The sequence below is a fragment of the Myxine glutinosa genome, chromosome 7 (genome assembly GCF_964187855.1).
Source record: "Myxine glutinosa chromosome 7, kmMyxGlut1.1, whole genome shotgun sequence".
Classification (NCBI taxonomy): Eukaryota; Metazoa; Chordata; class Myxini; order Myxiniformes; family Myxinidae; genus Myxine; species Myxine glutinosa.
This window is the reverse complement of record NC_136267.1, coordinates 54839146-54852068: the sequence shown is the minus strand read 5'-3', so window position 1 is coordinate 54852068 and position 12923 is coordinate 54839146. Positions and strand designations below refer to the sequence as shown.

At 43.3% G+C, this 12923-nt stretch overlaps 1 protein-coding gene across 3 annotated transcripts in view; it reads left to right on the top strand.

Annotated features, from left to right (window-relative positions):
• Positions 1-11964, top strand: part of LOC137431250 (hydroxylysine kinase-like) — a 35808-nt gene extending 23844 nt beyond the window's left edge. For all 3 annotated transcript variants that reach the window (XM_078781749.1, XM_068122355.2, XM_078781748.1), the window contains exon 5: positions 10336-11964. In XM_078781749.1, the coding sequence (XP_078637875.1) occupies positions 10336-10892 (557 nt within the window). In that variant the 3' untranslated portion in view covers positions 10893-11964. The remainder of the gene's footprint in view (positions 1-10335) is intronic.
• The last annotated feature ends 959 nt before the right edge of the window (positions 11965-12923 follow it).

The following is a 12923-nucleotide window of genomic DNA, read 5'->3' as shown; positions in this document are numbered from 1 at the left end:
GTAAAATGGGATGTGGAAGAGACCAGGGTTGTTGAGTGGTGAGATAAGGAAGAGACTATGGTAGTTGAGTGGTGAGATAGGGAAGTGACTATGGTAGTTGAGTAGTGAGATAAGGAAGAGACTACGGTAGTTGAGTAGTGAGATAAGGAGGAGACTATGCTAGTTGAGTAGTGAGATAAGGAAGTGACTATGGTAGTTGAGTAGTGAGATAAGGAAGGGACCGGGCTTGTTGAGTGGTGAGATAAGAAAGAGACCAGGGTTGTGGAATGGTGAGATAAGGAAGAGACCAGGGTCATTGAGTAGTGAGATAAGGAAGAGACTGGGGTTGTTGAGTGGTGAGATAAGGAAGGGACTATGGTCGTTGAGTGGTGAGATAAGGAAGAGACTATGGTAGTTGAGTAGTGAGATAAGGAAGGGAACAGGGTTGTTGAGTGGTGAGATAAGGAAGAGACCATGGTGGTTAAATAGTGAGATAAGGAAGGGACTATTGTAGTTGAGTAGTGAGATAAGGAAGCGACTATGGTAGTTGAGTGGTGAGATAAGGAAGAGACTCTAGTAGTTGAGTAGTGAGATAAGGAAGAGACCATGGTGGTTGAATAGTGAGATAAGGAAGAGACCATGGTGATTGAATAGTGAGATAAGGAAGAGACTACGGTAGTTGAATAGTGAGATAAGGAAGAGACTATAGTAGTTGAGTAGTGATATAAGGAAGCGACCATGGTGGTTGAATAGTGAGATAAGGAAGAGACTATAGTAGTTGAGTAGTGAGATAAGGAAGGGACCAGGGTTGTTGAGTGGTGAGATAAGGAAGAGACCATGGTGGTTGAATAGTGAGATAAGGAAGAGACTATGGTAGTTTAATAGTGAGATAAGGAAGAGACCATGGTGGTTGAATAGTGAGATAAGGAAGAGACTATAGTAGTTGAGTCGTGAGATAAGGAAGAGACTATAGTAGTTGAGTAGTGATATAAGGAAGAGACCATGGTGGTTGAATAGTGAGATAAGAAAGAGACTATAGTAGTTGAGTCGTGAGATAAGGAAGAGACTATAGTGGTTGAGTAGTGATATAAGGAAGAGACCATGGTGGTTGAATAGTGAGATAAGGAAGAGACTATAGCAGTTGAGTCGTGAGATAAGGAAGAGACTATAGTAGTTGAATAGTGAGATAAGGAAGAGACTATAGTAGATGAGTCATGAGATAAGGAAGCGACGATAGTAGTTGAGTCGTGAGATAAGGAAGAGACGATAGTAGTTGAGTAGTGAGATAAGGAAGAGACCATGGTGGTTGAACAGTGAGATAAGGAAGAGACCATGGTGGTTGAATAGTGAGATAAGGAAGAGACTGTGGTAGTTGAATAGTGAGATAAGGAAGGGACCATGGTGGTTGAATAGTGAGATAAGGAAGAGACTATAGTAGTTGAGTAGTGAGATAAGGAAGAGACTACGGTAGTTGAGTGGTGAGATAAGGAAGAGACTATGGTGGTTGAATAGTGAGAAAAGGAAGAGACTTCGGTAGTTGAGTGGTGAGATAAGGAAGAGACGATGGTGGTTGAATAGTGAGATAAGGAAGAGACTATAGTAGTTGAGTAGTGAGATAAGGGAGAGACCATGGTGGTTGAATAGTGAGATAAGGAAGGGACCATGGTGGTTGAATAGTGAGATAAGGAAGAGACTATAGTAGTTGAGTAGTGAGATAAGGAAGTGACTATGGTAGTTGAGTGGTAAGATAAGGAAGAGACTATAGTAGTTGAGTCGTGAGATAAGGAGAGACTACGGTAGTTGAGTGGTCAGATAAGGAAGAGACTATAGTAGTTGAGCAGTGAGATAAGGAAGAGACCATGGTGGTTGAATAGTGAGATAAGGAAGAGACTATAGTCGTTGAGTAGTGAGATAAGGAAGAGACTACAGTAGTTGAGTGGTGAGATAAGGAAGGGACCAGGGTTGTTGAGTGGTGAGATAAGGAAGAGACCATGGTGGTTGAGTAGTGAGATAAGGAAGAGACTATATTAGTTGAGTAGTGAGTTAAGGAAGGGACCAGGGTTGTTCAGTGGTGAGATAAGGAAGAGACCATGGTGGTTGAATCGTGAGATAAGGAAGAGACTATGGTAGTTGAATTGGGAGATAAGGAAGAGACCATGGTGGTTGAATAGTGAGATAAGGAAGAGACCATGGTGGTTGAGTAGTGAGATAAGGAAGAGACCATTGTGGTTGAGTAGTGAGATAAGGAAGGGACCAGGGTTGTTGAGTGGTGAGATAAGGAAGAGACCATGGTGGTTGAATAGTGAGATAAGGAAGAGACTATGGTAGTTGAATAGGGAGATAAGGAAGAGACCATGGTGGTTGAATAGTGAGATAAGGAAGAGACTATGGTAGTTGAATAGGGAGATAAGGAAGAGACCAGGGTTGTTGAGTAGTGAGATAAGGAAGAGACTATAGTAGTTGAGTAGTGAGATAAAGAAGGGACCAGGGTTGTTGAGTGGTGAGATAAGGAAGAGACCAGGGTCGTTGAGTGGTGAGATAAGGAAGAGACCATGGTGGTTGAATAGTGAGATAAGCAAGAGACTATAGTAGTTGAGTAGTGAGATAAGGAAGGGACCAGGGTTGTTGAGTGGTGAGATAAGGAAGAGACCATGGTGGTTGAATAGTGAGATAAGGAAGAGACTATGGTAGTTTAATAGTGAGATAAGGAAGAGACCATGGTGGTTGAATAGTGAGATAAGGAAGAGACTATAGTAGTTGAATCGTGAGATAAGGAAGAGACCATGGTGGTTGAATAGTGAGATAAGGAAGAGACTGTAGTAGTTGAATAGTGAGATAAGGAAGGGACCATGGTAGTTGAATAGTGAGATAAGGAAGAGACCATGGTGGTTGAATAGTGAGATAAGGAAGTGACTATGGTCGTTGAATAGTGAGATAAGGAAGAGACCATGGTGGTTGAATAGTGAGATAAGGAAGAGACTATGGTAGTTGAATAGTGAGATAAGGAAGAGACCATGGTGGTTGAATAGTGAGATAAGGAAGAGACTCTAGTAGTTGAATAGTGAGATAAGGAAGAGACCATGGTGGTTGAATAGTGAGATAAGGAAGAGACTATAGCAGTTGAATAGTGAGATAAGGAAGAGACCATGGTAGTTGAATAGTGAGATAAGGAAGAGACCATGGTGGTTGAATAGTGAGATAAGGAAGGGACCAGGGTTGTTGAGTGGTGAGATAAGGAAGAGACCATGGTGGTTGAATAGTGAGATAAGGAAGAGACCATGGTAGTTGAATAGTGAGATAAGGAAGAAACCATGGTGGTTGAATAGTGAGATAAGGAAGGGACCAGGGTTATTGAGTGGTGAGATAAGGAAGAGACCATGGTGGTTGAATAGTGAGATAAGGAAGAGACCATGGTGGTTGAATAGTGAGATAAGGAAGGGACCAGGGTTGTTGAGTGGTGAGATAAGGAAGAGACCATGGTGGTTGAATAGTGAGATAAGGAAGAGACCATGGTGGTTGTATAGTGAGATAAGGAAGAGACCATGGTGGTTGAATAGTGAGATAAGGAAGAGACCATGGTGGTTGAATAGTGAGATAAGGAAGGGACCAGGGTTGTTGAGTGGTGAGATAAGGAAGAGACCATGGTGGTTGAATAGTGAGATAAGGAAGAGACCATGGTGGTTGAATAGTGAGATAAGGAAGAGACCATGGTGGTTGAATAGTGAGATAAGGAAGAGACCATGGTAGTTGAATAGTGAGATAAGGAAGGGACCAGGGTTGTTGAGTGGTGAGATAAGGAAGAGACCATGGTGGTTGAATAGTGAGATAAGGAAGAGACCATGGTGGTTGAATAGTGAGATAAGGAAGAGACCATGGTGGTTGAATAGTGAGATAAGGAAGGGACCAGGGTTGTTGAGTGGTGAGATAAGGAAGAGACCATGGTGGTTGAATAGTGAGATAAGGAAGAGACCATGGTGGTTGAATAGTGAGATAAGGAAGAGACCATGGTGGTTGAATAGTGAGATAAGGAAGAGACCATGGTGGTTGAATAGTGAGATAAGGAATGATATTTAGGAGAATCAGAAGGAATTTATTCGGTATAAAGTAACAGGACTAGAGGTAGATTTTATATCAGTACAGGTGTAAGCAGAGGCAAGTTACTAAAATAACTTGTTAAGCCAAAAGAGAGAGTATGAGAAGGACATGGCTAAGAATATTAATCATAATAGCAAGGCATTATTTACGTATACAATAGGATAAAGAACAGTTTAGGACAAGTGTGGGTCCATTAAGGAATAGCATAGCGAGAGCGTTTATGAGGAAAGCGAGATTGCAGGGTATTAAACAGGTATTTTGCTTCAACATTTACACAAGAACAGTCAGGAAAATTGCCAATAGTTGAGAGTATCTATGACGGAGATGAGGAAGGACTTTTGAAGAAGATCCAGGTCACAGTGGAGGAAGTAAAGAAACAACTAGGAAATCTAAGAGCAGATAAAGCTGCAGGACCAGATAATATACACCTGAGAGTATTGAGGGAGGTGGCTGAGCAGGTAAGTGAGATTTAAATGTATATATGTAATAGCTTACTGGAGTCAGGATAGGTACCTGGAGGATTGGAGAGCAGAAAATGTCACTCCGTTATTTAAGAAAGGATCGACAGAAGAATTGAGGCACATGTTTGAGGAAGTTGTGACTTCAGTTGTTGGAGACATTAATTAGGGACCAGATGAGGAACCATTTAAATACAAACACATGGTCCAACACCACTCCTTTCTGTGACGTCATCTAGTTTGTGAACTACCACCTGGCCACAATTCCTCTTATTCATTAATATGCAGCACAAGGCTGCCGGAAAGCATCATTGGCTGAGGGCATGGCTGTGCAGCTCATGCAGTGCCCTCTTACTGGTTAGGGCTGGAATTTGGAATTTGACCATGGTGTCGGCGATAGCTCGTCTAATCTTCACGAAGGACAGCATGACATCTCTAACATCCACCAACTAATACAGGCAGATGGAATGTCTATTTATTGTCCATCTGAGGGATGGCACACATATTGATGAATCATCAGGCCTGTGAAACACCAGGATGACAGTTTACAGCTGGGTCGAGATTAAAACTCAGGCTAGACAGCTTAGCGGCGAGTATGCGTACCTCTCGGCCATCCTGTCAATCCACCTGGCCGCAATGAAATGTTTTTATTTGAACAACAAATCTTTGCTCTCGATGGCCTCCAATGGCTCCATAATAAACTGGATGGCCTCTGTAATAAATAGATTTTTTTTTTTTTTTGTATACAAGATCGAGGCTCGTGAAAGAGCTAACATTAATCACACAAAAAGACAAACCGACACACAAAACACAAAAAACAAGGGGAGCGGCAGACAAGATGGGGAGAGAGGGCGAAGGACACAAACACAACATTTGAGAGCAGGGACATCGGGAGGACTTGGGGGGAGGTGGGAGAGGAATAAAACATATGAACACTGCAAGGACTCTGGGGTGAATTACCGGGGGTAGAAAAGATCAAGGTTTTCGATGGGGGAAGATAAGAGATGGTGGTGAACAGCTGTTTTAAAGACCTGGAGGGAGGAGTGGGATTGAAGGGAGTGGGGAAGTTTGTTCCAGAGGCGGGAGAAAAGGGGAATGAAAGAGTGAAGGTGAGCAGAGAGCCTAGACTTTGGCAGTTTAACCATAAGAGGGTTGCAGGCAGATCTTGTGCGACCTGAAGGAATATTGGGGGGACAGAGCACAGAGAGAGCTGGGGGAGCAAGGCCGGAGAGGAGTCGGTAGAAGACAGAAAGACCACCAACCTGCCTGCGGTGAGTGAGTGAAAGGCCCTTGGAGTTGACTACATCGCAGGAGATTCCAATGATTCTGAAAGCTTTGGCCTCAACAGCGTGAAGCCGAGCAAGGTGTGAGGCAGGAGCACCAGCCCAGAGGGGGGAACAGTATTCCATTGAGCTGCGGATGAAAGCCTTGTATGTGGTGAGGAGCTCAGGTGTGCCAAGGAAGGACTTCACACGACGGAGGATGCCCAGTCGGCGACTGGCTTTGGAGGCCAGCTTGGAAATGTGGTTTTCCCAAGAAAGATCATGGCAGATAGTGAGACCCAAAAGCTTGAGCGACAGAACTTCTTGGAGAGGATTGTTGAGAAAGTAGATGGGAGCGTTGTCCAGTCGGTCCTTTCGGAGAGACATTGTAAGAGTGTGAGATTTGTCAGGATTGAAAGACATGTTCCACTTGTTTGACCAGTCTGTGATTTTGTCCAGGTCTGCAGAGAGTGAGGAGGCTGCAGACTGTCGATCTGAGGGATGAGGAATGGAGCGGCAGATAGTGGAGTCATCAGCAAAGAGATAGAGAGGATTTTCCAGAGAGTCGGAGAGGTCATTGATGAAGACCAGAAATAGCACAGGGCCCAGAACACTACCTTGGGGAACTCCAGCCAGAACAGGAAGGGAAGATGAGAGAAATCCATTCAGGGCCACACGTTGCCTACGACCAGAGAGGAAATCCGCAAGCCATGAGTGGAGATTTCCCTGAATACCATAGGAGGTGAGTTTGGTGAGCAGAGCTGGGTGCCAGACCGTATCGAAGGCACGTGATATGTCAGAGACAGCTCTGATTTCCTGTTTGGCATTGAGGACCTCCATCCATTGTTGAGACAGCAGAAGCAACATGTCCAGAGTAGAATGACCTGGTCTGAATCCAAATTGATGATCAGAGATCAAGCCATTGGAGAAGAGGAAGGATTTGATATCTGAAGCAATGATGGATTCCATGACTTTGCTGATAATTGGGAGCAGGCTGATTGGTCTGTAGTTGCAAGGATCTGTTTTTGCACCTTTTTTGTGTAAAGCGGTAATGTTTGCTGATTTCCAAGATGCTGGCAGATGACCTTGAGCAAAAGAGAGGGTGAAAAGAACAGAGAGAGGGTGAGATAGAGCGGCAGAGCAGGATTTTAGGACCCGAGGGCTGATGCCATCTGGTCCAGTTGCAGAATCAGAGTCGAGGTTTGATAAAAACTTCTCGACCTTGTCAGGAGAGAAGGACACAGAGTCCAGGAGCAGTTGGGTTCGACTGGGAAAGGTGGGAACAGAGAGAGATGGGTTTGGGACACAAGATTTTGAGGCAAACACAGAGTTGAGGCATTCGGCTTTGTCACGTGCGGTGTCAACTGTGTAGCCATTTGAGGTAAGGGAGGGGATGGAGGGGGAACAAACACCAGAAACGGATTTGACCAGACGCCACCAGGATTTGGAGGAAGGAGACAGGTTTGAGAGTTCAATCTTGAGTGTGGAGAGATAGTGCTTCCTGGCACTCCTGAGGGTAGAAACACACTTGTTTCGAGCTTGGTGGAAGGAACTGAGATTGCCTTCAGTTGGATTTGCCTTCCAAGACGCAAAGGCAAGTTGTTTCAGGGCAACTGCCTCACCACAAGATTCAGTGTACCATGGATGGGAGGAAGGGTAAGACAACTGAAGACAAGATGGGATAAATCTGTGCATGAGAGAGAACAGTTTGCTTTGGAAGAATTCCCAGGAAGAATTGATGTCAGAGGCATTAGAGATGGGAGACCAGTCCAGTTGATTGATGGCTGCTTGCAGACCGTGCCAGTCGGCCTGAGTGAAATGCCAGACTCGTCGGCGCTGAGGAGGCTCTCTGAGAATGGCCAGTGAGATGTCCACTTTAACAAGCACATGATCAAAAGAACCGATTGGAGCAGAAGAAGAGCAGCAGACATTTGCTGGGAAGTTCATCATAACCAAGTCCAGAAGAGAAGATACTCCATTGACCGAGACCCGGGTCGGGAAATTTACAGATTGTGTCAGTCCCAATGAGTCGCAGAAGTCCTTTGCTGAGGTGCCATGGCTGGTGAAAGATGAACCCACACCCAGCCAGCTGGCATGATGACAGTTGAAGTCGCCGCATATGAGAAAGAGAGAGTTTGGATGAGTTGATAGAAGTTGGTCCATGTTGTCCGACAGAGAAATGTAAATGGAGACATCACTGTTTGGAGGACGGTACAGAACACATATGAACAAAAGGTGGAAGCGGAGAGGAAGCCGTAGCCAGAGGTACTCCTGTGGGTGGGGTGGAGAGAGGGCAGTGCAGGGAGAGTGAGGAAGAGAGTTTTTGATAAAGATAGCCACCCCACCACCAGGACGAGGATCAGGTCTATCATACCGGAGGAGGGAGTAACCAGGAAGAGATATTAAGGAATCAGAGACATCTTGAAGGAGGAAAGTTTCTGTTAAGCAGATCAAGTCTGGATTTTCAGAAGCAACCTGAATGGAGAGATCAATCAGGTTTGAGCGAAGGCCCCGGATGTTTGAGGTCCATACCGTTAGTGAGGAGAGATGGGGAGCATCGGGTGCAGGACAGGGGAGGGGAGGGGTAGGGTCAGATGAAGGGTGAGAGGGGGATGTAGGAAGAGCAGTTGATAGTGTGTCAGAGATTACAGAAGAGTTACAAGAAAGGGAAGGATGAGGAGGACGAAAGGTTTGATGGTGATGGAATGAGGCACAGTGAGAGTTTGTTTGAGGGGGGGGCAGAGGAAATTAGAAGGTTGGGGGAGGTGGAGGTATGACATAGGAGGGAGAGGAAGTGGGGAGGAGGAAGCTTTGAGAAGGAGATGGGAGGAGGGAGAATTTGGGAGGGATGGTTGGGGGGGAGATTTGAAGGGGAGGGGCAAGGGGGGAGTTTAGAAAGTGGATGATTAATGAAAGATGAACATATATAACAAATTTGGTTTGTTGTGATTTTCAAGTTAGCGATTCGTTTAAGAACGATGGAGGGATGGAATGAATGAGAATTTAGAGCATGGAGTGATTTGGAATCATAAGAGATTGAATATTTTTTTGAAATGGAATGAGTTGAAGAGGAAATTGAAAGGAGCCTTTTAAATAAGAAGAAAAACAGCGTGTTGTAATAAACCACTGAACAAAACACTGAAGGGGATAGTTGAAACATATTTAAACAGAACTGTGAAGAACAATCTTATATTCACAAAAATACCAATGGGGAGAGGAAGCCTAGAGCGACGACCACGAGTCACTTGAACAGGGCAAAAGGTGGAAGGCAAGGGGAAAATGGGGGCGGGGCGAGACAGCGCACGTGGGCAGAAGCAAAAGCACACGAGGAGAAAGGGAAATAAAAGTTTTTTTTGTTTGTTTTTTTTGTTTGTTTTGGGGGGGGGGGGGGGTGATGTTTGGTGAAGCTTGGTGGAGAAGGGGAAATCAAAAAACCTAGCAAAACAGCGAAGGAAGGAACAACCTTCGACGGGGGAAGCCTGAGGCTGCAAGGCCTTGCTCGCGACACGGCAAACAAACGATTGATTTATGAAAGATAAACACCGAGGAACTTCCAAGGGGCACACTATAAGTTCACACACCGAACGATAAATACAGTTTCGACAAAATACAATTGTGAACAGACTTTACTTTGAAAAACGTGGAGACCGTGTGGACCGTCGAAAACCCCTGCCACCGTCTCCAAGATCTCGCGAGATCTCCCATAACGAGAGATCTACAACTCCCTCGCGAGTTGTAGATGGCCTCCATAATTTGTAGATGGCCTCCATAATTTGTAGATGGCCTCCATAATAAATAGATGGCCTCCATAATAAATAGATGGCCTCCATAATAAATAGATGGCCTCTGTAATAAATAGATGGCCTCCATAATAAATAGATGGCCTCCAATGGCTCCATAATAAACTGGATGGCCTCTATAATAAATAGATGGCCTCCATAATAAATAGATGGCCTCCAATGGCTCCATAATAAACTGGATGGCCTCTGTAATAAATAGATGGCCTCCATAATAAATAGATGGCCTCCATAATAAATAGATGGCCTCCATAATAAATAGATGGCCTCTGTAATAAATAGATGGCCTCCATAATAAATAGATGGCCTCCAATGGCTCAATAATAAACTGGATGGCCTCTATAATAAATAGATGGCCTCCAATGGCTCCATAATAAACTGGATGACCTCTATCATAAATAGATGGCCTCCATAATAAATAGATGGCCTCCAATGGCTCCATAATAAACTGGATGGCCTCTATAATAAATAGATGGCCTCCAATGGCTCCATAATAAACTGGATGACCTCTATCATAAATAGATGGCCTCCATAATAAATAGATGGCCTCCAATGGCTCCATAATAAACTGGATGGCCTCCATAATAAATAGATGGCGTCCATAATAAATATATGGCCTCCAATGGCTCCATAATGTATAGATGGCCTCAAATGCAATTAAATAGGGTGATATAATTTTGTTGTAAGCATTATGCAGACGCAAAGAAAAGGAAGGCTACAATCTATCAATTTTTTTTTTTGCAGGACCTATTCATGGCGACCTCAATGATGACAACATTCTAGTGGAAGAATGTACAGAAGACGTAAACCAAACAACACATATGAGCCTCGTTCACAGTCCCAAGATTTGTCCCACAAGCAAGAATTACAACATCTCAGGCATCATCGATTTTGCTGACATCTTCCCTGGCTTTTACGTGTCAGAGTTAGCCATACTTATGGTTTACATGATGTTGAATCATCCAGAGAAGATTGTGGTGGGTGGACATGTTATGGCAGGCTATGAGAGCGTGATGCCCCTAACAGGTGAGGAGAAAGATTCCCTCTTCTTCGCTGTTATCTCAAGAATAGTGATATCTATTGTATTATGCCAACACGAAGCAAAAATGTCACCAGAGAATGCAAAGTTTCTGCTCAGACACGATGGGGCCCTTTCGAGCATTCTTAAGGAGCTCTGGGAAGCTGGAAAAGAAAAAGTAGAAAAACTGTGGTTTGATGTGGCTGATTTGTACTCTACAACACGTCAGGCCAGTTCAACTAGGTTGTACAATTATAACCACGAGCAACGGTACCTGCCCTAAGGGCGGGGCTTCAATTGGGAGGCCCAAATGAAAAGGCAAAATATCAGAAATTGAAGGCTTCTTTTTTTTTTAAACGATTCATATAAACATCCGTTAAATCATATCACACGAAAATCATCAAAATCTAAACAGTATTTGTAGAATTTCAATCAAAGCCACATCACTGTTCATATCGGTAAATATTATTCCATCGTGTTTGGAAAAATGGAAAATTGGAAATATTGGAAATTGGAAAATTGGGGAAAAAATTGAAAAAACAATATAGCCTATTTTACTCCATGGGCTCCCAGGATTACCCACCCAAAATTTCGTTGCGATCGGATGAGCCGTTTAGGCGGTACCTGGGAACAGACAGACATTTGGTGAATTTTAGTAAGATGAGGTCATAGGTCATGTGGTGCGGGCGTCATCTTGGAAAAACCGAAAAACTTTGGACCTCGATATCACCGAAACTGCTCCATGGAAGAAATTGAAACGTGGCGTGGGGGAATAAGTGCTGTTTACGATGACATCATTGGTGCCTTCATTATGACGTAATTATTCGACAAGCACAACGCTTAGTCGGATCAGTTTGAAATTTCATGAGCGTGATCGACGCAACAATTAAATTGGAGAATGTAAATTAATGACATCATCAGTCATGTCGTCTGGCAGCCATGTTGGAACAAAGGGAAAAAAACAGAAGAGTTGGTTCGCACGAAGTCGACTGCGCAGGATAAGTACTCTATGAATACCATCGAGTTACCTCCACCACCAAAGATGGAGGGAGGTTATATTTTCAACCCCTATCTGTCTGTTTGTTTGTGAACAGGATATCTCAAAAAGTTGTGGACGGATTTTGACGAAACTTGTTGGATAAGTTGGTTAGATGATGATAACAAGTCGATTAGATTTTGTTTCAGGTCTGAATCCAGATATGACGTATCAGTGGGATACAAAACGTAAACTGTTCAAGCTGGCGGAGGTTTGCTCTCCACTGAGTGCCGTTCTCGTTACCCTCGCCGGAGGAGAGGGTATTGCATTTGAGTCCGTTTGTTTGTTTGTTACTTTGTAAATTAAAAAAATTTTTTGCGAGTATGTTCATCACTCCGGTTTGTGTGTTTGTTTGTGTTTGTGTGTGTTTGTCTGTCCGCTCACTTATACTTGCCCACAGGTCACAATTATAAACCGAACTTCACGAAACTTCACCAAATGGTAGAGTTCGTGGTCCGACAAAATCCTATATATTTTTGAGGTCTAAAGGTCAACCACTTTTTTCAAATTTCTAAAATCCTCAATTTTAATCTGATTGACTTGAAATTTGAAAAGGATTTACATATCGGCAAACTGAATTCAACCACCAACTATTTTTGAGATCAGCATAGGCCAAAAGGTCAACATAGGCCAAAGGTCAACCACCTTTTTCAAATTTTTAAAATCCTCAATTTTCATCCGATTTACTTGAAATTTGAAAAGGATTGTCATATCAGCTAACTGAATCCAACCACCAACTATTTTTGAGATCAACGTCGGTCATAAGGTCAACATAGGCCAAAGGTCAACCACTTTTTCAAATTTCTAAAATCCTCAAGTTTCATCCGATTGACTTGAAATTTGAAAAGGATTGTCATATCAGCTAACTGAATCCAACCACCAACTATTTTTGAGATCAACGTCGGTCATAAGGTCAACATAGGCCAAAGGTCAACCACTTTTTCAAATTTCTAAAATCCTCAAGTTTGATCCGATTGACTTGAAATTTGAAAAGGATTGTCATATCAGCTAACTGAATCCAACCATCAACTATTTTTGAGATCAACGTCGGTCATAAGGTCAACATAGGCCAAAGGTCAACCACTTTTTCAAATTTCTAAAATCCTCAAGTTTCATCCGATTGACTTGAAATTTGAAAAGGATTGTCATATCAGCGAACTGAATCCAACCACCAACTATTTTTGAGGTCAACATAGACCAAATTTCTAAAATTGTCAATTTTCATCCGATTAACTTAAACATTGAAGATGATTTGCACATCAGGTCACTGAATTCAAC